This window comes from Calidris pugnax, unplaced genomic scaffold (assembly GCF_001431845.1).
Source record: "Calidris pugnax isolate Ruff unplaced genomic scaffold, ASM143184v1 scaffold14, whole genome shotgun sequence".
NCBI lineage: Eukaryota > Metazoa > Chordata > Aves > Charadriiformes > Scolopacidae > Calidris > Calidris pugnax.
Window position 1 is genome coordinate 12,154,384 of NW_015090793.1, and position 25,712 is coordinate 12,180,095.

At 44.9% G+C, this 25,712-nt stretch overlaps 1 protein-coding gene across 1 annotated transcript in view; it reads left to right on the forward strand.

The window, feature by feature from the left end:
• The window catches only part of ADRA1D (adrenoceptor alpha 1D), a 42,788-nt gene extending 17,420 nt beyond the window's left edge, over positions 1 to 25,368 (forward strand). Inside the window, exon 2 of the mRNA XM_014966683.1 lies at positions 23,098 to 25,368. Coding sequence (XP_014822169.1) covers positions 23,098 to 23,666 — 569 coding nt within the window. The 3' untranslated portion in view covers positions 23,667 to 25,368. The remainder of the gene's footprint in view (positions 1 to 23,097) is intronic.
• Positions 25,369 to 25,712: the final 344 nt, after the last annotated feature.

Below are 25,712 nucleotides of genomic sequence, written 5' to 3' on the forward strand. Positions count from 1 at the left end.
GCAGTTCGATGCTCTGGCTGTGAAGTCGTTACTGGTTTTGGACTCTTCTGAGTCATGTCACAGACATCTCCAAGGAAGACTGTCTAAAAAAATAAATGGATGATACTTGCCAATGTCCAAGTATATGATCAGGACTGTGCCAGAGGGTTTATTTCATAAGCCCATCTTTTTTACTGCTATTTTGATCCATAACAATCTTATAATAACCATTTAAGCATTTATATAATTTATATATAATTATTTATATAATCATTTGATCATAATTGTTTTGAACCATAATGGAGGTATCTCCAAAGGAACCTCCTTCCAAACTCAGCTGGAAATAGCTCCCCAGGTCACTGGAGGGGGCACACCTCGAAGCCACAAGGTACCCATCAGCCAGTGCTGAAATGCGGATTAAGAAATGTCACTCCACTGCCAGATGTGAATCATCCTGCGTCTCCAACGCTCACTTATGGTCACCATGGTGACTGGGTCAAGCACCTCAGAAAAATGATCTGGGAAAGTCCATTTTTCTTTCTCCCTATTTATTTCTTCTCACTTCCAAATGCCAGTCTCTCTCTCTTTTCCCTCTCCAGCTCAGGAGTGCCTTGCATTTCAAGGATAAAACAGCTTGTAGGAGACCAAGGAGACTTTATTTTATTCCAAACTGCAATCATCAAGGAGGCAATTCTACCACATGCATTTGAAAAAGGTGCCATAGCCCATGAGAAATCACTTTGCTTGTGAAAAGAGAGACAGAGGAAATGAGCCAGCCATAGGTGGTATCAGGAACTGGTTTTCCCACTCTTTTCCCATCAAATACTCCATCAATGATTTTGGTAGAAACCAGCAAGGCAGACATCATGCTAAGCAGTAGCTGTGCCTCTATTACCCCAAATAATTGTAAGGAGCAAAAAACATCCCACTAGACAGTTGTTTCCATTAAATTTGGGAATGCCTGCAAACCCGTGCAAAAGAGGCCTACAAATGAAAAACAAACTGAGCTGTTTATTGCTATTAACAAACAGGAAAAAAAAAAAGGAAAAAAAAAAAGGGAAAAGAAAAAAACAACAAAAACCACCCCAAAACAACAGAGAATGCAAGAATGTGATCATTTGGGAATAATTCATTATTTGTTATTCCTACTAATAAAATCTGTTTGTCTGGAAGTTACATCCAGGAGCATGTATGTAGGAGCTGAAATTCCCATAGCAAAATGGTACTTCCTCACTCTAAAGACTTTATTGCCTTGGTTTTGTGAGCTTAAATGTGCAAATTGTTGACCTCTGGCCACCATGAGGTTGTGGTACTATCACAAGTGGTGCTCCACAGCAGATGCTTAGAAGAGTATTAAGCATTAAAATGTGAATTTTTTCAGTGAAAAGTTGGATAATCGGGTTCTTGCATCACCCAAGGGAGATCCAGAAGGCTGATAATAGTCTTTTATCAGCAGGTTTAGTATTTAGTGAAGGAATAGAGAGAATTGTTGGGTCAAGAAAAGAAAATTAAACTCTGTTTTTCAAATTGACCCATAGTGTCTTATTTCCTTTTGTGTTTTGATTAGATTTGTTTGGTTTGTAAACTTAAATGTAAGAAAATTTTAGTACAAAGTACGTTGACATGCCTGGTCCTTCCTACCCCAGAAGAAAAGTCTTGCTTAGAAAAGTTTAAACCTTAAAACTTGCATTTGTTTTTCAAATACTCTCTCTCTCTCTCATCTGCTTCAGCCAAAATAATTTGACTAATTTGCCCTATATGAAAATTTGTATTTGTCTCCTCCAATCTGTATGCTTTTCAGTGAATGAAAAAAGCAACCAAAAAATTTTTGCCCTGATGTCATCAGATGTCTTTTTTTCTGGCAGGCTGCATGAGAATACTGTCAGGAGAGACACCCCGGCACAGCCTGGAATGCTCTTGGGAATTTGTCTGTATAAAATTATTAACAAAGCTAGATAATAAAGCAGACACATATTATTGCTGTGAACAGCCATGATATTTCTTGGTTGTATCCATTTTTTGGTTTCCCTTTGCAGAACAAGTCCCAAACTGAAGTGCACCTTTGTTGCTCTGTACATCCCAAAAGCCATTTTAGGGAAGCAAGTGACCTCTTTCAAAGGAAAGTCATGGACTGTTAGCAGTGGCAGAGTGAAAAAGGATGTCACCCAGCCCTTAAAAAACTATTACCCTTGAGCTATTCTAAAATCCAGGGAGGAAGGGTCAATTTGACATTGTTGGCCTGCAAGTTGTCAGTGCACTTGGCCGTGGGAGCAGTATTGAGAGCCAGGCGCCAGGTCAGGCTCAACATTGGAGCCAAATTCTTCTCAGTGCAACCCCGAAATACCTCTTTGAGGTTCTGGGCATAGACGAAATCACCCACATCTCCTCACATGGGCCACAGCTGGGACACCTGTGCCACAGGAGATGAGGAACAATGACAGATTGGTGACCATGGAGATTCCCAGGCTAAGTACAAAAGGAGCCCTCACACTCTGCAGAGACAGCCCATAAATTGGATGGTTTCCTCTCTCTCAAAGGGATCATCCAGGGATGTCTCTGTGCCAGGACATCAAAGAGGAGATTATAACCAGCTGCCTTATGCAGCTAATTGATACCAGACTTCTTTATTCCTCAGGGAGGTCTCTAGGGGAACCAAGCCAAGGGAGCCCAAAAAGAATGAACAAAGGAGCATGAATGTCCCAGAGTGTAAGGAGGGCAGAGACCACCTTCTCCCTGCAGTCTCCTCTGGAAAACAATCTCCCAGCTGGGCCAACGTTCCCCCTCCATCACCCCTCCTGTTCCTTCCCTGGCAGAATTCTATCAGTGAAATCTGGGCTGATTTGTCACCCAGATGAAAACATCTCATCTCGCACAACTTTTTCCTCTTCTTGTTTAAATAGGCTAGTTCAAAGGCAGGACAGAATGTCAGTACAGGCTGGAGGGTGAGTGGGTTCAGAGCAGCCCTGTGGAGAAGGACTTGGGGGTATTGGTGGATGAAAAATTGAACATGAGTTGGCAACGTGCGCTTGCAACCCAGAAGGCCAACTGCATCCTGGGTTGCCTCAAAAGAAGCATGGCCAGCAGGTCAAGGGAGGTGATTTTCCCCCTCTGTTCCACTCTGATGAGACCTCACCTGAAGCACTGTGTTCATCTCTGGGGTCCCCAACACAAGAAAGACATGGACATAGAGTGGGTCAGAGAAGGACCACAGAGATGGTCAGAGGGCTGGAACACCTCTGCTATGGAGAGGGGCTGAGAGAGTTGGGGTTTTTCAATCTGGAGAAGAAAAGGCTTCAGAAGACCTTATTGCAGCCTTTCAATATATAAAGAGGCCTTTTAAGAAAGATGGAGAGAGACTTTTTACCAGGACCTGGAAAAAAAAAACCAGGAAAAAAAAAATTATTATGAGGATGGTGAGACACTGGAACAGGTTGTCCAGAGAAGCTGTGGATTTGCCTTCTTTGGAAGTGTTACAGATCAAGTTGGACAGGACTTTGAGCTGCTGAAAGATGTCCCTGCCCATGGCAGAGTGTTTGGACTAGATGAACTTTAAAGGTCCCTTCCAACCCAAACCATGTTATAATTCTGTGGCGTTATGTCACCCTGGTGACTGGTAATCATCTGGAACCTGTGCTTTAGAGGAACAGCTATGCTCCCTTCCCTGTCTCCTTCACAGGGTCAGTGTAGGATATTCTGCAACTCAGCAGAATATCTCTGTGCTTTGATTTTGTGGAGAAGCAAAAGTTATCTTATTTGAGAACTCAAATGGGAAATCTGCCCGCAGGACAATCTGAAAGTCAGCATCCATTTGTCAAGGCATGTTTTGATCTTCTCCACTAACTGGAAGGACTTTCTTCAAACAGAAAGTGAAATTGTCTGAGTAGAAGCACTTTGTCCTCCATTCTCATCAGTGATCAAAAGAATGAGACCTCTATTTCCCATTGCTTGCATCACTTCCGTACTTCCAAATCAGCAGCTTAATTTTGTGTCCAATCCAGTGTGGCTGGGGATGGAAGTTTTGGCTTTTACAGCAGTCAGGGGTGCAAGTCTGAAATGTCTGATGGCATCTATGTTGCTGCAAAGCACAAACACTGTCATGCAGACTTGTATGTATTTGCATTTACAAACCTGAAAATGGTTATTCTAGATACAAAATTGGCAGTTTAACTGCCTGCAGGTGATTGGTTGGGATTTTTTGCATTAAATTTCTGGGAAATGGTGTGTTACATAAATCAAGAAGAAGGAGTGAGAAACAAAAGAAAACCATTAGGCAGAGGTTAAAGTGGGAATGGAGAAAAGATCCATCTGCGCAACCTCTCCCCTCCACCTTCATGTATGCAGCCACGCCAGAAGTCTCTACACTTCCAGTGTCACTCCAAAGTCAGCAGCAATTGCAAATCAGTCTCATTTGACCTTCTTATTGTAATGTTTGGGGCATCGATTCAGCCTCCTGCACATTTGCAAAGCACTTGTCGTTCTGGGTGCAGTGGCCAGTGTAAGTGAACCATTTAAGCAGAAGCTGAACTCACAATATTCCCGAGTAGTGTGTCTGGACACTGGCCAGTGACAGAGGATTTCATTGGAAAATGCCAGTTGAAAAACCAAATGGAAATGTCCCAGGTTCAACAACCTCTACTTCAATCACTACTCGTAGCTCCAGGGCAGCCTGTTCATGCCAAGTTTTCATGGCTTTCTTACCATGCAACCAGCAGAGTGAAAACCTTGGCAGCTCTGCACTAACTCAGGGTTGACTCCTGGATCCAGCAAAAGTAACCTGGAAGCCCTGGGCACCTTGGCTCCAGAAAGGGTTTTTTTCATGCTTCAAGGCTTCCTATTACAAGTATTAACTGGGGGGACTTTGAGACACTCCAGATGCCCAGATTCATAATTTCTAAGGATCACAGGGCTTCCATTGCCAGTGTTGCTCAGCCAAAGAAAAGCCCAGGTAATGTAGCTTGCCAAGGGCTTTGCATTTTCTGTATCCTATGGCTGGGGAGTCTTGAGAAGACGGGGAAGGGGAAGACTGCCCCATGTTGCAGATTCACCTAGTAGTGGTTGCCTGTCGGCATGGTTGTCTCCATGGTTTAACAAGTGTTTCCACATCAGCTGGTAGCTTTCAGGTTTCCAGGGATACATCCCTTTTAGACAACAGTGTGCACTGGAGGTTCTTAGAATTAATTTTTTTTTAAATTTATAGTTCCTTGGAACGTTTCGTTATTTTTTTTATTGCATTCTGAAAGGAAACAAATATCAAACACTGAAATTTCCCACAAACCAGACATCTGGGTTTCCAGACAGCTCTGTTCCCAAGCATGGATCAACATATTCTGCAAAAACTGAGTCTTAACAATTCCATCTTGTCACATTAAAATCATGGGGATTTGTGCCACTGATTTTGTAGATTGCCCCAATATAGATTGTTGGGACTGGAAACTGTATTAAGAGAAGATCTAGTCCATCCCTTTACCTCAGGTCAAAGAAACTGGATCTAGCCTATATAATGAGTTCATAGTGGAATTTTTCCACTGCACGGGAATTTCTGGTTGCTCTGGTGCTATGAAACTGGTTCCAGCATGCAGGTCTGCTTTTGCTGCTTCAGATAATATCTGCAGTCTGTTCCATATGTGTGATTGTTGAAGAAAAATCTCTACCACCCAACAGCAGTGTAAGCATAAACTCTGTGACATAAGTTCACCCTAAATCCAACACCTGATATTTAGCTTCAGCCTTTGCAAAGCTTGCCTCCTCTTTCCCCATAGCCCCATTGCCCCATTCTTTTCTAACCGGCTTTCTTTATCCTATGAACTCCCTTATACACAAGATACACATGGGTACCCTTTCCGTGAAGTTAAGCTGATTGTTTTACGGCATGAGTTGGCTTAAAGTATGGTTTACCAGCAGATGTTCCCAAGCAGCAGAACTTTTAAAGGAGTGCACATTACCTCATGTGTAGGTTAAATGCACGAAAATGGTATCTGTTATTCAAAAGTAATTATTTATCTCTAAAACAGATAAAGCCTGATTTGATACTAGTTTTTGGTACAACTGGTGAATATTTTCACTTCTTAAAAATATACTCTCATTCATGTGATGTTGAAATTTTGCCAGTCTCAACCATGGCATGCTCTGCCACGCCTTGGTTGACTTAGTGACTTAGAAAGATCTCCAAATTTCTGACCAGACACTTGGAACCCAATGAAGAGACGGGCATCAATGCCATATTGTTTGCTATTTGAATAGAAAACTTTTTTGGCTGTGTTTTTAGTAGTGGTTGGGCCAGATACCTCCAGAAATCCCTTCTGAACTCACTTATTTTGTGTATCTAAAATCAGATGCAACTGTACAGGCATATAAATCAGTTAAGTTATAAATGACCCAGTTTGTTATACTTCATTCGTTCCACTCTTGGCCTTTTGTTAGGCCTCTATCATTAGATAGTTGATTCCTACCTGTGTCTCAAAATTTTGGACAAGTAAGCTGCATCAATACCAGTAAACTGATGCCTGGGAAGTTACCAGACTCTTAGACCAGCTGGAAGATGACAGCCTTCATCTCAGCTAGTGAACTCTCTTAGCCTTCAAAACAGTCTGGCTGTGTGCTAGCCATCTGTTGGCAGTGGACCTTGGGAGGTTCTTGGCTGGTTGCACAGGCCAAAGTTGTCCCATTTTGCTTTCATGGAAACATCTGCTCCAGTGGTAGGGATGTTCCTAGGAAAGCTTAATATTGTCAATGAATATGAAGCCAGGGCCAGAGGTACCTAATCTCTCATCACTGTGCAGGGAGGTATGGGGCGTCATGCTGTTTCCACTCAAGATATACTAGGATGTCCCCCCCAACCTCCAATCTCTACTGCAGAAAGAGGCGGATCTCCTGTAGGTGCCACAGTCCTGTGCCACAGTTGCCAGTCCTGTGTGAAAATTTTGTGTCCTGTGTCATGCCAAACAGCATGAGGCATCTCTGCATAGGTATCAGAATTGAGCCTTCCACTCACGTGCAAATGACTAAATTTAGGTGTCAATTTTTGAGATGAATCCTACCCTTGAAGACTTCTAATAATCTGGGTCCCAGCTATTCTGGCTCATTGAAACCATCTCTTATGCTTCCTCCTGTCATTTGGTGGATCTCCTTTTTTTAAAACAGTTTGGTCCAGTCCAACCATGAATACTAACAAATCCTAGTGCTATGAAAATATTTTCTCTGCTCCCTCCATATCGTTGCCTGTATTTATTTGACCAGCTCCACCGTCAAGTGAAACTTGACTTCATGCGTGCACCTAGGTGAACACTGTGCAGGTCTTTTGATTCTCCTGCTCTTTGCTATGAGATCCGTCACCTCCAGAGGTAGCTGGGATCTACTGGGCCTATCCTTGTTTCAAAATTATGTGCCACTATCAAGGAAGAGCTCTGAGCTGACATTTTAATTTCTCTACTGAAGCAGAACTCTGAAGTGTTAATCTTTCCATCTGTCTATGTTTTGCCCTAAGCATGGAGTAAGGGCACATCTGCTGAACAGCTTGATGCTGTGCAAATTCTGATCTTTGGCTCCTTCATACTTGCTTTGCTGGCACAAAGGGAATGAAATCCAGCTGAACTGAGAAGTCCACCCATCTCCATCCCTGTCAGCAAACAGCTAGGGGAATGATCTGGCTGCCCTAATGGGACAGCCTTCCTACTGCCTGGTGAGTTTGCAATGAAACTTGTGGTTGCTCTGAGCTGCTGTTCTGGTCTATGAGAGAACTTAATGGTAGAGGAAGTCTAGAGATACAGCAAAGTTTTAGGGACTGTACTTTTTCAGAAACAACCTGAGCAACTCAGCAGCTTGAAATGTCTATTACAAGCTGACCTTTTGTCTTCAAGGGAGTTATGGAGTTAGACGGGAGCCTCTAATTCACTTTCTGCAATCTAGTTGGCTTTGCTGTTCCTGTTGTCTCTTCTACTACCAATGCACCTCAGCCCAGTCCTGTTTATCTATTCCTCAAGTGATATAGTATCTGTTACAAGATGTTGTGTGCAGAGACTTGTCAGCAAATCTGAAATGGGTTTCCTTGGATCCAGGATCAGCCCAGACCCAAATCCATGACTGGCAAGGAGCTCCTTCTTTTCTGCTCAGAGATGGACTTAATGGTATTAGTAATGGCAGTGTATTGATGTTTTGTAGTTACTTCTAAGAGGTATTAAAGAGGTTATCAGACCAGGGCAAGCACAGCAGAGCTAATCGAAGCTTTCAAACTTGGAGGACAGTAGAAAAAAATATACCTGGAAAGACTCAACCTTAAAAATTAAACATTGGGCAGCCACATGGCTGTGTGCAGTTTTGGAACCAAATAAGCTCTGTTTTCATGGAAGATTCATGTGTGGAGTGGAGTGATTTGGACCGTCTAAGTGTAATGGAAGGATGGAAAAAGGCTCAGGGGTGCTAGGGAAAGCCTCACTTACAGGTATCCAAGGTTGAAGGAGGGCCAAGCCTCATATACTCTCCATGTTTTGGGCCTCATATACAGGAACAGCCCAAACACATTTTTCTTCATGCAGATATTCCAACACACACACACGTAGATCAAGATTTTAAGTAAGAGCTTAGTTCAGTTAGAAAAGAAATATATTTTTTTAAACAGCGAAAGAATTTTCTGGCTGCGGAAGGTAATTACGGCCCCATTCCCTGCTGTCTTGGGTCATGCACTCTGGAAGTTATAAGCATATACTGTGTCCGAGCGATACTGTGTGGCCTGATGAATAATTGGGAAATAATATCCATCGGCATACACAGTATTGGAAGAGCTAGGATCAGGGGATTTATCTGCTTTTCTCTAGAGACAAATGCCAGGAGGTCACTTTGTGTGTCATCAGCCTTAGCCCAACAGAGAGTTCAGCATCCAAGGTACACATGAAATAAACCATATTTATTAAGACACTCATCTGTGCATCAAGTGACTTCTTGGCAGGCAGTAGAGACACAAGGCCAGTCCTGGTTCTGCAAAGCCTCTTAGAGCTGCATCTGGCTCCTCAGCACAACAGTCTGTTCCTCCCAAAGCAGGGGCACAGCAGAGAGAGAGAGATCCAAAGTGCCAGGTAGACCTATAGATCTGTCTTCTACAAAGGAGGAGTGTTGAGACATAGGTGTGACTTTTTATAGCCTTGTGTACTCCCCTTTCCATCCATCTAGGACAGCTCCAGCTGGAGATCTAGGACCAAGGATGTGTTCATTGGCTTGCAGTGCTTTTCAAGATACTCTCTGAAAAAGAGCCATCCTTTTCTCTCATAGTCTTATGCTGACATGCTTCCCAAGGACTTAGCTGGTTTCTGGTATGTCTAAACTCCATTTCTGAGGTTGTCAGCAAATGTCTACCTCAATCCTTTTGGGTGGCAGGATAATGGCAAAGCAAAAGGCCACAGGCAGCAAAGGAAATAAGATGGAAACACCTTAGGGAGAGGAATCACGTAGAGGCATTGGAGAAACAATGGCAGTCACCTTCTCACCTCCAAGAGAAGAAACAATGGAGAGTAATGTGAGTACCAGGACGCAAAGCTTCCCAACTCCTAGTGCTGATGGTATGCAGGACTCCAGTGCCACTGAGCAATCGGCAGAATCTGCCAGTGCTTGCAGGCAGGGCTGCCCTGGGTTTGATTTTCCTCATTTGGACATGGCCAGGAATGAGCCATGTGTCCTTTGGCACCTGTCCCTACAAGACTGAGACGCAACTGTGAGGAGAAAAGCACAGAAAAGAGAGATTGGCAGAGGCCATATGCTTTCCCTGGCAGGGAGGAGGGGATATTTTGACGGGGGCCTTAGGACAGTCTCCCCAGAAAAAGCACTAGGTTTAGGAAGGAGAAGGGAGATAAATTTTTAATAAGCCTTTGTTGTTTGAGAGTTGTTTTCTTTCTCCTGATATTGGTTTTACATTTTCTGCTGGACTGAGAGGGGAAATCTCACAGGTCAGAAGAAAGGGTTGTTATCAGAAAAGCTCTTTTTTTATTGAGTTTTACATCAATACATCTGTTCTTCCAGTTCTTTTGGGAGTCTGCAGAACCACACACCAGGTGGTCTGTGGGCCCCACATATCCAAGGCAGGTCAAGCAGGCACCAAGCAGCACGGCACAGGGGTACCCCAGGCTGCTCCCACCAGCTGTCCCCAGAGCTGCAAAGCAGTATTAGCATGTCACACACTAATTTCTTCAGCAGTGAAAAAAATGCAGCTTTAATGCTGCTGGAACCTGAACGACTGTTCACAGCTGGCTTAGGTCTCTGCTCATGGCATCCACAGGTCTTTGCAGACCTTGCCATCGGTGACAGCAAGAGGCAGCAGCTTGCTTTGAGAGAAGGGACCCAGAAAGCCCTCTGCGATGCTTATTTCTTCCCAGCTTTGTTTGCTCTGGGTAATTACTAGCACACCATAGGGTATTAGCTCTGAATGTGGGAGTGCGGCGAGACTAACTGGTCTCAAATACCAACATTGTAGCTTGTTGTAATTAATTGAATGTTGACATGATCCCCAACAAGCAAAACCTTCATTATATTCAATTAAACCCCTTGACACAGATGCTTGACTCATTGTCAGTCCCTCTAATTAAGACTAAATGCATAGAAATGTAGACATCATAGCATACGTGTGTCAAACCGAGGGAAAGATCTTGCAGCAGGGAATAAAGGTCCACTGATCTTCTCAATTAAAGCAGTTTCTGGAACAGATCAATGGTTTCCCAAACAGTTCTTGCACTTATCATGTCTGCACACCCTCTGTGACATGGTGATTTTTACAACTCTTCTATATTTGGGACCTGCCACATTTTGGAATAGAGTTTGCTAATAGTAGTTGTAGTTTGCAAGGCTAGAAGGGACTTCTCTGACTACCTGCTGTGATTTGCAGATGACTGCAACGCTGAACCTCTTTCAATATTTTTTTCTACTCCCCCATTACTCAAAAACAGTTTTGTCCTTAGAAAGATATTCAGCATTAAATCAGGACTACAAATAATGGAGAATCTATGTCTGTAGTTATTCTTTTTCCAGTTGCTTTAGATCCTTACTATTAAAAATGACTGCTTTCTTTCCAGACTAAATTGATCTAGCTATAACTTCAAGCCATTACTTTTTTCTACCATTCTTGGCTGGTTTAAACATGTGTTTCCTATCAGAAAGAGTTTTCCCTGTATTTCACTGTGCTGCATGAGCAAGTTGCTTTCGTTTCTCTTGAACAATGCCAATAGATCAAGATCCTTTAATATTGTGCTCTAAATCATGTTTTCCAGACTTCTGTGTTGTCTCATAGAGCTCCTCAGTGCATTTTCTGTCTCCTTGGCTTCTTTTCTGCACTGTAGGCACCAAAATGGGACATGATTTTCCATATGAGCACCCTCAATTTTTCAGTCTTCCTTGTTCTGGTTCATCTGTTCCTGTTCTTGGCATTTTTATGATCTGAGCTTGCGTTATCATTACTAAAGCTCTGTGAAATGCTACTCTTAGGTGGATCACACATACCTTTTTGTCAACAGCCTTGACAGCCTTTCTGTCAGGGAGGTAGTTGTAAAAGCAAGTCATCAACTGTTACTGGAGGGAAAGATATCCCTTAGGGGTATTTAAAAGACATGTTGATGTGGCACTTAGGGACATAGTTCAGTGGAGAACTAGGCAGTGTTAGGTTTAGGTTTGATGATCTTAAGGGTCTTTTCCAAAATAAATGATTCTATGATTCTATGGTATTCATCTAAAGAACCATTTCACCAAAATGTTCCCATGTGCTACTATCCAGAGCAGGCATGAATACTAATCCAGAGCTGACAGTATTGCTAACGTATGCAATACTGGGATTGATACTGGGAATCATCATGTTCAGAAGATATTTTCATGCTTAATGCCCATGAGTTTAATGAGAGTTCAATGTGTAGCTCCCTTTAAAATCTGTGCCATAACATTCATGTTAGGCATCATCAGATGACTTAGCTTCACCCAGTACTACAAAATATTTGTCTTGGTACAAACAAGTCGATAGCCTTAAAGAAGCATATCACTGATGTTGTCTGAGACAGATGGTTTCCTCTGCCAGAGAAATTGCTCCTTTCAACATTTTGAATATTTGGAAGCAATTAGTAGGGGGATGTGCGTTTGTAGGAAATCTGGATCCTGTCTCACAGCAAATGTAGAGTCTCTGTACCCAGCCATAGATTCATTGCACAAGATAACACTGAACACCTGTTTGCAGACCTACTGACTGAGACATCCTGGGGACCCACTGGGAGCCCCCCACTGCACCCCCAGTCGCATCGCTTTTAGACACCACTGTTGGTGGAAGTATACAAGCAAAGCAAGTTTTACATGGTATGGTTTTTTGTTCCCTTGACATGAGAATCCATCAAAGTGCCCTAAGAGGGAGGTAGCAAGTCAGAAGCTAGTTGGTGAAGGTGGAAGAAGAGGAGATGATAATTACCTGAGGTGACACTAGTCTTGACAAGGGCTGTCCTCAAAAGCTGCACTTTCCCAAGGAGGGGTGTAAAGCCCACTTAGTGTTATGTCCCTGTAATGAGAAGTGAATATGCAAAATTAGCATATCCAGAACCTAATTTGGAATCAAGGCCACATCAAGACAGGGAGTGCACCTGAGATCCCATGGCTATTACTTTTGAACAGTGAGTGCAGAGCACAGGAGGCAAAAAGGCTTGTTTATCTAACGAAAAGGCGAGAGAGAGACAGGCAGATATCTCGTGGGATGTACTCAAATTGCCATGAAAATTGAATGCAAATTTCCATCCTTTCCCTTTAGGATCAGAGATTAAAGAAGAAATAGAGATAGGACAGAGATGGAGCAGGAAGCATGTCAGTGGAGAATGAGCCTCATCACCATAATGAGGCACTTTGAGACACTCAGCTCTTCTCAGCAGAGATCCCATTGCCCTGTGCATGCATTTAAACCAGGCAATGCAGCAAGTTTCTTGCATTCTCTCTCTTGAAATGTCTCCTCAAAACTCCATGTGGCTGTAAAGCTTAAACAAAACCACCGCGATATGATGATTGGTCTGCTGCTACATTTCTCGGTCCTTCCCAAATTTCTTCATGCTCGTCCCAGGCTCAGCTCTGTGGCTAAGTCAACCAGGCAGCCAGTTTTTGCCTCTTGTGTCATTTTGCTTTCTATTCACCCATGACATCCAGGTGGAATGCTCAGGTAACAAAATATATCAATAGTTTGGTTTTTCTGGGCTTGTCACCCCTTCCCACTGACAGTTCCTGACACCATTCCGCATGGTTGTATCATGCCACTGGCACTGCTGGAGACTGCTCTAGTCCGGGCATCGCAAGCTTTTGCCTCTCCCGTTGTGGTGCAACCCATGCAGTCTCCCCCATCCGCACTGCCAGACGTGTTGCTGGACCACAAATCCTGGGGAACAAACCTTGTGTGTGCTGTAGGCATGCAGGAGACCTTTGCTCAGCATTGGGTAGCAAACACCACCTTTGGGGACTGGTTTTCCCACCACTCTGTGTCTATATAGTACCTAGCACAAGGTGTGGTCCCCCCATCACAACGATGCTAGCAAATAAAAGGCATTGGGGTCAATTTGTTAGCCATGTGCCTGGCATTGCCACAACTACCCCCTCCCAACCAAGGATGTGCACGCAGGTACATCCCTTGCCTCTGCTATCCAATGCACCACGTCTGTGCCAAAGTAATGCCAGGGTCCGTGCTAAAAGCCTGGGTGCCCCTGCATCAAAATCTGGTCCCTTATCCTGTCCCTGTTCACTGTACCTGCCAAGATATGGCTTAAGTACATCACTGCCAAATAACCTGATAAGAATTGTACAGCTGGTCACATCAGACGGATGACACGACCCCCCGCTGTGGAGATGAGAGACAAGACCAAGTAAGAACAATCCTTTGCAGGCAACCAATGCGACATTAATTGGGGACTTTATCCCTTCCAGTTAAGGGCTTCAGGAACTGTCGGGAGTGATGAGGATGTTGTTATCTCACCATTCCTGTTATATTTTTGGAGCCCTGTTACATTGACCCATTGTTTTCTGAGAGGGGAAAAACGTCTCTTTTTGAAGTGCAATGTTTTTAGAGCTTGGTATCAGCTGAATACTGGCTTCCAGGCCTGCAGAGAGACAGAGGAACTCTTTGCTATCTCCCCTGAATAATTCCACATTGGGGGAGAAGAAGGAAATACGATTATTTTTTTTGTAAGTTTCCCTTCTTGTTTAAAAAAAAAAAAAAAGAGAAGGCGAGCAATGAGAAACTCTGCAGATTTTCCCATGCAAGCAAAAGCCAGAAGGGCTGTGCCTTGGAGCTGGGTGCGGAAACAGGGCAGGCGTTGGAGGATTTTCCCCTCCAAGCCTGAAAAGAAACAAGAAGTTGGCTGGCTGGTCTTGAATAAACCCTCCTGAGCCTGCAAAGCTAATCCAAATTTTTCATCAGAGCTGAAAATATCAACCTCCCCCATCCTTTCATCTCCACCCTTTCCTCCGCGACGTCACAGCGCCTGGGTCCGGCGGTGCGGCTCTCCGTAGGATGCTGTTCAGAATCCTTCACAGCCGGCAACACCAGGAGGGGGCATGGGCTGCAAGTGTTGCAGTGCCAGGCTCCATGGCCGATGACGTGCTGTCTGTCCAGTTCTGATATAAACAGAATGTGCTTGGGACCGGCATGGTGGAAATGTGCTGAGGAAGCTCCCACACCTCCCCTTGATAGTGTGTTTTCCATACGCTGGCGTTCTGCCACTAGCAAGTTCTCCAGACTTGGGGCCACCAGCTTTCCCAGCAATTGGCGTAAGTAAGCCTTCCACTGTAGCATCCTTCTAGATCAATGGTCTTATCTCTCTTTGGGTCTTGGTGATGCTCACCCACCTAAGGTGAGTTCTGCTGACCCTGCTTTATAAATTACAGTAAGGAGTCATGCATTTTCTTGTGGGGCAAAATTTTTTCCTGGGTTGGGCCCAATGAAAAATTGCCTTTTTCCTTTGTGCAGCTCAGATCTGGCCTCACTATACATAAAATGCCATGTGTTCCCAGAAGGATTCAGCCCCTTCAAGGCCTGCCCCACAGTCAAATCTGATCTACATATTTACGAGCTTGTAAACAGGACAGGGCGGGTGAGTTCACATTCTTAGAAAACCAAGTGCAGAGAAAAGAACTTCTGAGTTGGAAAAACAAAGAGTAGTCTTGGGTCCGACCCAGCAAACACAGTGGTTTTTCTGAGGCTTGGATGACTTGCTTGAGAATCATTCTCCTCCACTTCTTTTCTACAGGATTTCCCAAGCTCACTCTTTAATTGAAAAAAATACACGTTCTCAATGTTTCTGACCAGAGAGGAGGAGAGAGCTTGACAGAAAGGGACATTTTATGTTGGAGCTAAGTTGAAGCCTTTTAAAACATTAGCAGTAGACCAAGACATATTGCGTGTCTAAAATGGTTCTAGCCAACCAAGTCACAACAGTGGGACAGCAATGAAAGCATTAGGAAGCCAAGGACATAGCCTCCTACTGCAAAGAGTTATGGTCCACCAAAAGGGAGGATTGGCAAGGCTGCAGTTAAGGACAAAGTTATCCAAGGCCAAGAACTTTCATGGTTTGCCATCATACTATTTGAGTCACTGGTAAGCTCACACAGAACTTGAATAAGCAGCATCTTTGCTTATTATTTGTGACCTAGACCTACGGTTGAATTTTTGCCCACGAGACACTCTAGCTATGGCTTACTCCTCCTGGCAGATGGCAGCTGGTCAACTTGTCAGTAAATGTTTCCCTTCCCCAAGGGCTGGTCATACTGGCTCTGTTACCCAGAAGTGTGCCTGAGATGCCGTCATGCAGAGAAGAGACTCCCAAGCACAGATGCAGCAAGACCTTCATGCTCAGGACACTCCCATGTTTGCAGAATGGAGAGCCACGGGAGTTCTCCTCTCTGAATGACATGCTGATTTTTGCATTGCCCTGAAGGGAACCTAGCAACCCCACAAGGCCATTGTGTTCAATCAGATCCTGAGCCAGATGGAAATTTTCCTTTCAAAACCACCCCAAGCGTGTTTCCTCTGTTGAACCATCCAGGCAAGACTTTCACTGTGGTCTCTGCCATGCTCACTCTAACGTCAGCAGTCTTCTTCCTCCTCAGACATGCAACTCAGTTACCCTGACTTTTTTCTTCTCTCAGGAAGCATTTTTATATTTCTTTTTCTTCATTTACATCTGGCAAATAAGAACCTTCCTGATAACTCCCTTTGGATTTGCCAGATTGGGCAATCTTCTAGACTTTTTTTTTTCCTCTTAATTTTATTTATGTCCTTTTGCTGAGGATCAGGATTTTAAGATTTGTTTTAAAGTCCCCTTTGAGGCTGGAGTCAGGCTATTATCTGTGAATCATAAAGAAATAGGCAGTGGGATACCCATGTATCTTTCTCAAGCATAAGAAACACTGCAAAAATATTACCTTTAAGGGAGTCTTCTCCAACATGAACTTTGAAGGGAATGAAGGGCAATTTCAGTTAACGTTCTACTGATATGCTGCAACTTAGAGAGAAGTTTTTGGAGACATCACTAGGACCATACTGCCTAGAGGTTAGGGGACAGGTTTGACGACCATGAATTAGACCAATAAATGATCAGAACAAGGCTCTGCTGCATTACCATTCTCTTGCTAACAGGAAAACTGCACTCAGACCTCAACTTGGAGATTCTGCTAGAGAGTGTTGGTGTTTTTCAGAGGCCCTGACACCCCCCAGGCTGGTCTCTCCTGCCTTTGCAACTGACCCACCACCCCCAGACTCAACCATGCTTCCCTAAGCCCCACCACACCACAGGCTGCACTCCCTCCCCATGGAGACCCCACATGCTGGACATGCAGACCCCACCATGGGATTTGGCATGGCCAGGGTCTTCTCACTGCTTTTCTTCATGGCCAGATCAGGATGCAGAAGTTGGAGCGAGCAGGCACGCCTACGCACAGAGAGGAACACAGGCAGCTCACAGGGACTTTCATTGGCGTGACAGAAGCTGTCGCTTATTTGTGACATTGTTTATGGGGTCGGCTGGAAGGCTCACAGGCCTGAGGAATTCCACCCGATATCCCAACGCCATCGTCCTCCAGGGAAAACGCTGGAGTCACTGCGAACATGCTGTCCTCCTCCCTACGCCAAGCAGCTCTTGGATCCATCCTAGCAGGGCAGTGAACTCCCTCATCACTCCAACACACGACACCAGCTGCAAGGAGGTGTTAACCCTCTAGGGACCCTGATATGCTTACAGATGCCCAATGGAGGTGGTCGGTAGTTGACGGAGGAGGTCAAAAAAGACTGGTCAGAAGCTGAGACTCCCAGCCCCACACATAGGCAGAAATCCTTGCTGATTTCCAGCCCGTTCTCCCATAGCTTGGCAGCCACATCAGGGAGGTTATCCATCATGGGGACCAGGAAGGAGCTGGCAAGGAGGGATGCAAGCTGAGTAATGAACAGAAAGTGGCAGCTCATGATTACTTTGGACCGGATTTAATCAATTTACTTTGTGAGAGCCAGAAAAAAAGAAGGAAAAGACTGACTCTTTCTTTGGCCCAGAGAGCCCGCTGAACTTCACTGAGCCTGCTGAGCTTCAGCAGCCGCGGTACCTCTTATGTCAGGGTTTTTCCTATAACAGCTGCAGTTCTCTTGACTTGCTGCTCTGATACATCCTGAGGGAGTCCTCAGACACCTCCTGACCTTTGAGGCCACATTCATAAGAAGCTCGGGTGATAGGACATCTGTGTCCCCCCCAGGCCTATCCTATATATGGATTTCTGAAGCTTCCTAACTCAGGAAGAGTGGTTTGCACCTTGATACATTTTTTCTTTTTCTTGAGTTTGGCCAGTCATTTTTTAGCATCCACAGCCTCCTGCTGCAGGAACATCCACAGCTGAGCAACATGCCGTGAGATGAGCCATCTCCTCTTCTTTGCTTTTAACCTACCACCCGCTAGTCTCCATCTCCTGTGATGACGTTTACAGTAGAAAAGGCAGTGAATAATAGCTCCTTGTTTGCCTTCTCCATGGCATTCCATCAACACCTGCAAGGTCCAACTATTTTTGTCCAGAGCCCTTCCTCATTCAAAGCCCACACCAAGGAACAGCGAGGCCCTTGTCAATGTGAACAATCCTACGGGTCCTCGTGTTCCCTGCTCATGGTGGGACAGCAGTGGGGCATGAATTTAGCACTCTGTTTTTCCCACCTGCTATCACGTCTGCAGTATTTTGTGCTATGGACTATTCAGGACATGCTGTAAAGCAGGGCCCTTTTAAAGCAAAGGTACCCTTGCCAACTGCGGCAGAAAGCAAGTCTGCTTACAGATTCTGGCTGCGTACTGGGAGCCGGGGCCAGAATTTAGATTGGACTGGGTCCATTTTCATTTGTGCATTTGTCTTTTTCCTTGTTTTGCTTTATTTTTTGAGTGCTGAACACTGGGAACAGCAACTTTCCAAACAATCCAGTGATATCACCTTCAAGTGAGTCATGGGGAGGGCAGGGTGGAGAAGTGCAGACAAGAAAAAATCATGAGAATGTGCTAGCCCAAACAACCTGAAAAAAATGGGATATGTATTTGGATATGTGGAAGAGAGATTGCATCCACTAGCCACCCAACACAGGGTGTCACAGCATTGGGGAGAATGCCAGTGGTTTCAGAGATTTGTACCTGGCTGGTTTTTTATGAGCAGGTGACATTGACTAGGAAAAAAAAAAGTGTAAGCATACATAAAACAGACAGATACATATGCATGTTCTGCACACACACACACATATCCACATGCTGTTAGAACAGCAAATAAATTACTTTTTTGCTTTCACTTCAGACAACATACTTTATTGGCTCAACTTTTGCATCACCAAAAAAATGAATTTCAGTCTTCACTGAGTCAAGTCACTTTGCATGGTGCCGCCAGGCTTTCCCTGACTTCAACTGCAGCTTTCTTAATTTCTTAATGATCCTGAAGATAATTATCTAGAATTACAACAGGACTTGCAGTGCTTGCTCAGACCCAGCTCTATGACTAGGATTCAGAGTTTGCAAGATGTGGAATAACATTTTATAAAATGGCAAAAGGTATTAAGGGCCCAAATGGACTTTCAAGCCCCCAGCAGTATTATTATAAATTTTTTATTTATTAAGAGAAGACAAAGTCCTCAGTAGGATCTCCATAAGCCAACATGGAGCTTTCTCAACAAGGCAGTGGGAAATATGAAGGACAAGGCTCTGTCTTCTATGCATCCGAACAAGATCTATGCTCCTTTATAGTAACTGTTACAAAACCCAGTCCAAAACCCCTCCATCTCTCAAAATTTGTATGAAAGAAAGAGCTAATTTCTTCCATTCTTTACTCATTCTCTAGATAAGATCCCACAACTCTTCCTTATGTGCAGCCTCCCAGTGCCTATCAAGAGAGTCTGATGCCCCAGCATGTACAAAGATACCAGCCAAAGACCTGTTCTGGGAACTCCCTGCCTAGTTCTGTTCATCCCAGTGTGATCAAATGAGGAAACTATGAATGCACTCAGTACACATCTCTTCCAAGGGGCACGCTTATTTGCATGGTAATGAGGATGGTAATGAGCGCCTTGTCTTGAGATGTACACAAGGTTCTAGCGGGTGAAAAACAGCCAAAGTTGAAATTCAGAGAATTCATAGCTTTTTTTTCTTTTCAATTTGTAATTTTTATCTGGATGCAAAAGACAAAGCATGTAGTACAGAAACTGCGTTGTGCAATGAACCGCTAAACCTTAGATGTAAGTTATTATTTTAACAACCATCAGGCTGTTTAAGCAAGCACCAATCTCTTAAGTAGCCTGGCTCAAGCAGTAATTACCAGTCTCATTTCTAAGGAGACCCTTCTTTTATTTGCTTTGTTACCATAGCTTTTTGTTTTCTTTTTCTCTCTTTAAAGTTAAAAAATGCTACATAAAGCTGCAGCTCCTCTGAGAACCCAATGCGCGCTGCAAACAGGGTTCACAGCAACACTATTGAAAGAGTTTATAGTAATTAGCTTCTTTCTCCAGTGGGGAAACTGAGGCACCAAACCTCTCCCCAACAAGGGAATGAGCAGGATTACATGCTTAATAAAGTCCTTCACCTGTCTTGGCCCCAAACGTTCACACTGAGCTGTAGCGGGGTGAAGCGAGGACAACACAATGTCCTAGGGCTGAGAGCCAAGGATCGCCTTGGAGAGAGCACAGGGCTCTGGGTAGAGGCTGATCCCTGGGCAGGATAGAGAGTGGGGAGTCTGGGCAGGAAAACAGACCCATCCACTACTGCCAAGACCTGAGACTGAGGAGAGGAACTGATGCCAGGCTTGGAAAGCCACCGCGGGTCCACGTTACCCAAAACATCGGATTGTACCTGTAGGTCCAGGTGGTGGGTTGGGGCAGTGTGAGAAAGGAGCAAGGCTTAAAACCATGACTAGATGGAGAACAGAGATGCTACATGGAATGCAAAGGGAGATTGTCCCCATCACCGCTGAGGTGTTTAAAAGCTCCTGGCTAAACATGCAGGCGTTGGTGTTTCTGCTGTGGTTAGATGTAGTGATTCAAGCAGCTCAGTGCTAATCTATAATGTTCACGACTGTCCCAGAAAGAATAAACTCACTTTTACAGGTTGCCCAGGGAAGTTGTGGATGCCCCATCTCTGGAGGTGTTCAAGGCCAGACTGGATGGGACTTTGAGCAACCTGCTCTAGTGGGAGGTGTCCCTGCCCATGGCAGGGGGGGTAGGAACTTGATGATCTCTAAGGTCCCTTACAACCCAAACCATTCTATGATTCTACGATAATCAAAACCAACCTCTACAAAACCTAACCCTGGTGTTATTGCTCTGTTTAAAACCACAGGCTACAACACCAGCGGCTGCTCATTAAACCGCAAATGCCATTCATCTCCCTGAAAGCCCCAGGTCTTTCCAGCTCAGAGATGTCAGTCCTGCTTACTGTCCTTATTCAATGCCTCCTTCAGCGCATATTGACAGCCAGTGTGTACTCCAGCCCTACTTGGGTTGGCCTCCAGCAGATACTTAAGCTGTATGGCCACATCTGTGCTTTTCCTGCCTAACCATCAGAAAATGCTGAGATCTCTTGTCTTCTCCCATATCCCCATGATGGAGTAGCCCACATACTTAATGCTGAGTCTGGCTGTAATTTCTGCACTTTTTAGGGATAAGTGTAAGAAATCTTTGCTGGAACCAGTTCTCTAGTTTTCCTGGATGATGGTTTTTCTCCAGCAAACAGCTTGGGGAGATTTTATGTAGTGTCAGTCCCAAATTCCTGGCTCCTGGCACTTGTTTTACTGTTTTGACACCAGGCTTTTGAGCACAGGAAAAATAATAATGATATCCAGAGCTAATGTTATTTACTAAAATACAAATTAACGCTTGGTCACATGGCAGCACAATTTGTCATTCAGAGCTAAAATTAAAAGAAATTAAGGCTGAGTCAGAAAGTTATTTCAGATCTGAGTAGGGAATGCTAAGTGATAGGGTCATGTGGGAGCAACACTGACATCTTCTGGCCATAAAAAAAATCTCTAGCTTCTTCACCAACAAAACCACCGGGAACCTCCAGCACAAAAGCATAAATAGGGGCTAGGGTAGACAAAAGAGCTTTTTCAAGCAGCAGGTACAAGTTTGTGTGAGTGAATATTATCTGAGTCCTCTTTAAGTGTCCAGTTTAGCACCACTGCAAAATTTGAACAGAGGGTGTGTGACACTGATGATCCAAAATATGTGAAGGGGTGTTGCTCTTCCATTAGTGCAGATGCCAGGGATGTATTCATCCATTTACAATGTAGTGGTGAACTGTGCAGTGCCCCATGTAGGAAGAAGCAGGCACCAAGAACCAACCCCTGAAAAGCACAGAATCAAAGAATAAAAGAATAGTTTGGATTGTTATGGACCTTTAAAAGTTATCTGTTCCAACCCCCATGAAATGAACAGGGACATTTTCAACTAAATCAGGTTGCTCAGAGGCCCCTGCAGACTGATCTTGAATGTTTCCAGGGATATTTACAGCCTCTCTGAGCAACCTATTCCACTGCTTCACCACCCTCATCATAAAAAAATTCTTCCTTCTATCTAGTCTAAATCTACTCTCTTTTAGTTTAAAGCGACTACCCCTTGCCCTATGCAACAGGTCTTGATAAAAACTTTGTCCCCATCTTTGTAAGCCCCCTTTAAGGACTGGAAGGCTGCAATAAGGTCTCGGAGCCTTTTATTCTCCAGACTAAAAACAGGTGTTCCATCCCCTTCAGCATTTTTGTGAGCCTCCTCTTGGCCCGCCTCAACAGGTCCCTGTCTTTCCTGTTCTGAGGGCTCCAGAGTGGGACTCACTGCTCCAGGTGGGGTCTCACCAGAGTAGAGCAGGTGGGCACAATCACCTCCCTCAGCCTCCTGGCCCCACTTATTTTGATGCAGCCCATCATAGTCCAAGCAACAATTTCCTCCACCTGATCTGGAATGGGGCAGGGCCTGGCTGCTGATAAACCAAGGAGGCATTGGGGACTGCTGAACTTGATCCCCAAAATGATGTCCTCAGCCCCTGCGGTACGGTCTCAGAAAGCAACCCAACCCCTAGATATGGAAGATACATCTTCAGTGCAAGTATCCTACACCAATTCAGAGCAGGATGGCTGAACCGACACTGAGGAAAACAGGTTTGGTTGTTGGGTTCTACAGCAGGGCTTTCTCCTCTGGAGTGCATGCTGGACTTGAGTGTAGCTGGATGGAGGTGTGAGCAAAATCCTCTACACACACACCTCCTTTATATTCGTGTAGCTGCTGCAACAATTAACAGCCTCCCTGCAAGCTGTATGGGCTTGCCTTAATGGCTCAGAACTGCATTTGAAGGTGCTGGTTCCAATGCTAGAAGCCCTTTTGCAGTGGGGGCTAAGAGGCTGCTGCTAAAGACATATACATCATTACTACTTTAGGGTTGATGGCTTGCAGTCCTGCAGGGGTCATTTTTTTCACTGTGGTGACAACAGCATTGCTAGCCAAGGACCTAACAGCGGAATCACACCTTCAGCAGGGTGTGGTTCTGCAGGCACCTCCTCTTCCAGACTTGGCTGACCACCACCCTTGCTACCCTGCACTGCCATACTTTTCTCCTTCCTCTAACCATATTTCTTTTACTCTCTTCCAAGGTTCTTTCTTCCCGTCTCTGAAGCCCTCCGAAATGGTCTTCAAGGTCATCTTCTGGCTGGGTTACTTCAACAGCTGTGTGAATCCCATAATCTACCCATGCTCCAGCAAAGAGTTCAAGCGAGCTTTCATCAGGCTGCTCAAATGCCAATGCCACCGGAGAAGAAGGCCCATCTGGCGTGTCTACGACCATCATTGGCGAGGGGCCTCCATTAACAGCTCCGTGCAAGACCCTGAGACGGACCTGAGGCCCAGGATTAACACCCTGAACAGCTCGTTCATATTTAACTCTTCCTTGCAGGAGAGAGCCAGTAAGAGGCGAACACTCAGCTTCAAGGGCTGGAAAATGCTCACTCCTTTCCAGAAACCAGCATCTACTCAGCTGAAGGAGAAGATGAACAGCCTTTCTAACAAAATCCGGGGTGGCTCCAGCAAAAGTGGGGTGACAGCCACCTACAAAACAGAGGTGGAGTCTGTCTCTATTGGGATCCCTCATGACTTTGCAGAAACCATTGACTATCAAACCTATGACTTAGCAGACTGCTGCGGGCTGCGAGAAACAGATATTTGAAGATACTGACACTTCTGTTGATGGTTTCTTTAGAGGTATCTAGCGGAAATGAGAAGGGATACCATCTGTGGGTCTGTCAGGCAGACTGGAAGCAGCAATCAGGTATAAAATGCAGTTACCCAAAGGTTATACAAGCATCCCCCATGCAGAGGTCAGCCTCTTCTCTGGGATTATGGGTTCCTCAAAAAAGAGCCAATGGCATATCCCATTTTAATGAGCCACAGCAGGAAGGAAAATTATGGGGTGGATATGGCCTTAGGAAAAGAGCTGTTTCCTGCAGTGGATGGTTATCTTTGACTTTGGAAGAAGCTGTGCAATTAAGGGAAACCAGGATGCCTCCTTTGCCTTAAAAACACCACCACAAAATCTAATGGAAAGGTCAAACCCCAAAAGATGCCAACCCTGCCTTAGTACATGTGATCATGTTTCCATCCAGAGGCAGCACTCAGAAAGGACACTGATGAGCAGTAGGCAGCAGCTGATCCTTTAGATAATGGGTTGGGAGCTTGTAGGTCTACAGGGCTGGGCAGGGCCTCCAGCTGAGGCCTTTGCTTTGGAGGGCGAGCAGACTGTGGTATTCCCAAGCAGAGTGGGAGAATCCTGGCTCTCAGCCATCATGTCTGCAGTGACCTTGCAGATAATCTGGTTTTAGGCCCAAGGAGCAGTCCAGATATATACACTGATGCCAAAGGGTGTGCAGGTCTCTCTTCCCTAATTCCAACCTGTGATGCATTCCTCATTTCACTTCCCAGTGAAACACTTGAAACCCACCTTGCTCTAGTGCACATCCCTCTGTGATACAGAGGGCAAGCAGCTCCTTTTGGTGTTGGCCATCCCCAGTCTTTTTTTGTCCCTTTCTTGCTCTTGTTGTATCTCTCAAACAACATGGAATAAAGATGCACCCTAGGGGCTTCACTCAGGTCTATAGTCAATCTGTGCTGTGGCTCAGGAAATGTAGGATGGCTGAGTTTGGGGCCTGTTTCTACTACCCACAGAGTCAAAGCTAAAATGGAGCTGATGTGCAGTTGGAGCTCCCTTGTGTAGCTGGATCTTCACCCCAGTCAGGGTCACACCCATGACTTTTCTCTCCAGTCGTTTCCCACATACCTGAAACATCAAAGCCTGTGGAGGCAATCAAAAATTGCCCTTAGTTATGTCTGCTAGCATGGTCAAAAGCAGTGTCAATAAGGGGCAGGGAGAGGCAGGGGGGAGAGAGGAGTTTATCCTTCTCACAGCCCTAGAGTGTAGGAGGACACCATGGCCTCCTCTGGGGACCACAAGGAGGTTGGAGCTATGACAGGTCCACCTTGACCAGGCTCACACAAACTCAGAAAAATGGTCATCCAAACTCTGCTTGGCCATGTGTTGCAGGCACTGGCTTTATCAAATTTCAGACAGGCAATGAGCCGGAAAAAGATATTAGATCAACTGCGGGCAGAGGCAGGAGACATATAGGTGATGGAGGCAAATTCTGCATCTGAGGTGCATGATGGAGGCAAAATCTGGATCAGAGGTGCAGTGTCTCAAGCCAGGTGAGCAAAGAACAGGAATATGAAATTGAGGAGTTGAGACATGACATATAGCAGCCTTCCAGTACCTTATAGCAGCTTTCCAGTACCTAAAGGGGGCCTACAGGAGAGACGGGGAAGGACTCCTTATGAGGGAGTGGAGTGATATGATGAGTGGTAATGGTTTTAAACTGAAAGAGGGGAGACTTAGATTAGATAATAGAAAGAAATTCTTTACCGTGAGGGTGGTGAGACACTGGAACAGGATGCCCAGGGAAGTTGTGGATGTCCCATCTCTGGAAGTGTTCAAGAGCAGGCTGGATGGGGCTTTGAGCAACCTGGTCGGGTGGGAGGTGACCCTGCCCATGGCAGGGGGATCAGAACTTGATCATCTTTAAGGTCCCTTCCAACCCAAACCATTCTATGATTATATGACACTGAACATGTCCTGTGTGGAAACTCATTCACGTCAGCACTGCCTCCCAAACCCATTAGGAGCCTTTCATCAATGTCCCTCCAGCACATCTAGCTAATCCTC